Here is a 3,851-nt window from a genome sequence, read left to right as displayed (position 1 = left end):
ACGAAGACGACGGACATCTAACAGGGTTAAGTGCAGAGCTAGGATCTGTTTAAGGAAGGTGAGCAGTGGGGAGTTTGAGATAACTGTGTTTGTTGAGGGGCATAGCCATCGTATGTGTTCCGACGCATCGAAATTATTTATGAGAGTTAACCGGAAGTTGGACGTGGCACAACAGGCGTTTGCAGCAAACTGTGTTAGGGCGAATGTTGGTTCGTCCAAAGGTTTCAAACTATACAGGGAGGTCACCGGGTCGTATGAAAATGTAGGCGCGACAGATACCGAGTTTCATAATTTCAAACGGGACCTCCAGGTTTACGTTGATGGCAAAGATGGTGAAATGATTATAGAGAAGTTTAAAACGAAGCGTGCTGTTTGCGAGAACTTTTTTTATGATTACTACTTGGATGAAGAAAACCGGGTTGCACGACTTTTCTGGGCTGACCCCATTGGTCGTCGGAATTTTTCCCTATTCGGCGACGTGGTCTCGTTCGATGCTACTTACGGTACAAACAGGTACAACTCCCTTCACTATTGAATTAACTTGAAACTCTGAAGTTAACAAATTAACTGTGCACCCAATTTTGGTATGATTGCTCATTTATATTCTGACTTTTTGTATAGTACTAGGTACTACGGTGACATTATGAGAGCTAAATGTGCAATTAATTTAGTTGTGATTGCTCATATTTATATTTAGACTGGTTTTACTAAGTACTATGGTGACACACCACTCGGTATAATCCAAATGCCACATATCATAAGGTTGTATATGGTACGGCAAATTAGTATGACTCCGTTCGACACTTTAAATATTAATTAATTATTTATTAAACTGTGGAATCAAATAAATTTTTGAGTACTACTGACTCAAATTTGTATTAATTATTTATTATATTGTGGACTCAAACTGTGGAATCCAGTGCATGCTTAGAACAATGTGGTTCGTGCCGACAACTTATGTGTGCTGGGTTTTATGTTTTTGTTGCAATTAAACTGATAGTTTTTTTTAGTTATATGTGGTATTGGCATAGCTTAACAGGTGCACACCACCTTTTTCTTAATTACACCAAAGCAATTTGTGGATTCATCTATACCCATTGTTTTTTGTTTTGTTTTTTTTTTTTGTTTTTTTTTTTTTTTTTGTCGTGGTGATCTTGCAAAGTGCCGTTTTTAATTTCCCAACCTAAGATTGAAAGGTTGGAATCAAAATTAGAGTTTGTTTTGGCACATGTACATAAAAATAAACGGGAAATATTAAATTGAATATATGTGTACTTGTGTACATATGTTTGCATCCCCCCCCCCCCCCCCCGATGTTTTACATAGCGGGTTGGTTGATCGGTATTTTGTATTTTGATCCAGGTACAGTTTGGTGTTTGTGCTGTTCACCGGGGTGGACCACCACAAGCGGTGCATTACTTTTGCTGCCGGGTTGCTCACTAAAGAGGATGTCGAATCATATTCATGGTTACTATAGAGGATTAAAACTGCAATGGGTACTGTCCCAACGTGTGTGATTACTGATCAAGACCCGGCTATGAAGATTGCTATTGCTGAGGTTTTGTCAGATTGCCGCCATCGTTTCTGTATGTGGCACTTTATGACAAAGGTGAACGAGAAAATTGGGCCCTACATGGTAAAAGACGTAGGGTTCCGCAACAAACTGAACGATATTGTTTGGAATGAAACCATCAGTGTAAGCGAGTTCGAAGAGCAGTGGCATTCGTTAATGGAAAAGTACAATCTAGCAACCCACCGTTGGTTTACCAAGCTGTATACTGAAAGGGAGTTCTGGGTCCTTGCATATTTTATAAATCTTCCCATGAGTGGGTTGTTGCGCACAACATCCCGATCTGAAGCAGAGAACAGTGTTTACGGGAAGTGTACCCGACCCCACTTCAGCTTGGTGGAGTTCTATGTGCAATTCGAGGGTGTACTGGAGACTCAGCGTTACAAGCAATCTAAGTTGAACGCCGAGAGCGAGGGTTACTTGCCCGATTTCAAGACCCCCTTAGCACTAGAACGGTATTTGGCGCAGATGTTCACGATAACTATTTTTTATGAGCTACAATAAGAAATTGAAGCTGGGTGTTTCTATTGTCGAGTGGTGGGTATCCGTGAGGAGGGGGAGGTCATTACTTACAACATAAGAGGAGAGTGCACCGCTACCTACACCGTGCAATATACCCCGGTAGGGAATCATGCATCCTGTAGCTGCAAGCTATTCGAGCTGTTGGGGTTAGTTTGTCGGCACATGTTCTTGGTGTTCAAGGATGCACAGGTTAAAAGCTTGCCGTTGGACTACGTCCTTCCACGTTGGTGTAAGCAGGTGGGAGCTGGTGTATGCTGTGGGCAGTGTTGTGATGTTCCTTCTCCGGATTCTGGACCTAACCGGCTGTGGAATGCAATGCACCAATGCGCTGCCTTGGTGGGCACCAACACGGATCGGCAGACGCGGATGCTGCAAGTATTAGAAGATTTGAAAGAGGAATTTATGAGTGATGGTTCGAACGTTACCCCTGCAAAAGGTAACAATGCTGCCATCGTGGCTTTATGTGGGGTTGCACCTCCGACATCCATCACCATCAAGCCCCCGCCTCAAGCTAAAAACAAAGGGATCGGTCGACGTATTAAAAGCCAGCGGGAGTTAGCTGTTTTGAGCAGTGGTAAAATAGGGCGTAAATGCGGTGTGTGCGGCGAGTACGCCCGTCATAACGCTCGTAGCTGTCCGTATAAGTGAGCGGGTGCTGCGGTACCATCAGAATAACACCCCCCCACCCCTTATCGTCCCTTGGTAGACATTGTGACCTGGGTATCGTTTGTGTTTATTTTGCTTATTGTAACCCCTTTGGAAGCACCATTTTTTTTACAATATTTGAAACGCATGACGTTTGTAATTCATGAAGTGCAATGTGGTGCACATAAAAACTAGCAATTGGTACACTGTCTTCTTCTGTAAGTGTAGAACATACTTTGTGTTGTGGCCGTCCACTAGACAAACCCATTGCTCAAGCTGAGAATTTTTAGTGGTAATCTGTTATTTAATATTAATTGGCCAATCTCCATTTAAACTACATGTATATTCTCACACACCAAATTGGAAGCAGAGAACACATAGCATTTGGGACGTGTGCAATTGGGCTTACTTTTGGCTTCCAGTTGTTCTGATAACTACGACGAGTGCAATGAGGTAGTAGTAATATGCATTGTTAAGAGTAATGAAGAAGAGGAAGATCATATAGTGCAAACACGATGGAGGCATTGTAATATCATTTGGATTGAGAACCAAAACAGGCCAAACCACAGGCCGGCTAGAGTATTTAAAATCAATTATTCCACCAATACCAAACCGAAAATCCCCACCGGAATAGGGTGGTAAAAAAGTTACTTAATGACCCTCCACAAAATCAAATGTGTTGCACCACCGTCGTGCTAATGTTATAGGCTTTATATACACAAAAAAAAAAACATTAACAAGTTTTAAATGGTCCCATTCTGCATTCCCTACCATGTTACTGACGTGTACATCCCTATCCATAAAGCACCCGTTCCGACCTGATGGAGTCGTACTCCCCCACTCGTGTGACAATGGTACGCATATGGATATTTGTCTCGCTGAGCAGAATGTTATGCAAGTAACGCTTGCGCAAGTTCAGAAACAATGTAGCGTCATTTGTTTGTAATCTAGTGTACCATTTTGGACAACGCTCCCCCACGAACGACTCCATATGGCGCATCGTATATATTGCCGATTCTGCGCCGCACGTGGTTTCACCCCATGTCAACGGCATCCTCGTGGGTGTCATGGACCTTAGTTGTAGTGCACGGACTGGCTGATGTTTCGTTTCGAG

The 3,851-nt window shown here is 42.8% G+C and overlaps 1 protein-coding gene across 1 annotated transcript; it reads left to right on the top strand.

Moving 5' to 3' along the window:
• Positions 1-1,492: 1,492 nt before the first annotated feature.
• LOC109162346 (protein FAR1-RELATED SEQUENCE 5-like) lies at positions 1,493-2,740 on the top strand. The gene is made up of 2 exons (XM_019311067.1): positions 1,493-1,985; positions 2,076-2,740. Exons 1-2 carry the CDS (start codon positions 1,493-1,495, stop codon positions 2,738-2,740), a joined length of 1,158 nt encoding a protein of 385 aa, XP_019166612.1.
• Positions 2,741-3,851: the final 1,111 nt, after the last annotated feature.

This window comes from Ipomoea nil, unplaced genomic scaffold, assembly GCF_001879475.1.
Source record: "Ipomoea nil cultivar Tokyo-kokei standard unplaced genomic scaffold, Asagao_1.1 scaffold2939, whole genome shotgun sequence".
In the NCBI taxonomy this organism is placed as follows: Eukaryota; Viridiplantae; Streptophyta; class Magnoliopsida; order Solanales; family Convolvulaceae; genus Ipomoea; species Ipomoea nil.
This window is presented reverse-complemented; position numbering and strand designations above follow the sequence as displayed.

Bases quoted from the DNA above. Each gene is read 5' to 3' on its own strand.
- LOC109162346 (XM_019311067.1), top strand. From the start codon at position 1,493: ATGGGTACTGTCCCAACGTGTGTGATTACTGATCAAGACCCGGCTATG. The intron at 1,986-2,075 runs GTTACTTGCCCG...AGCTACAATAAG, and splicing joins GTTGAACGCCGAGAGCGAGG to AAATTGAAGCTGGGTGTTTC.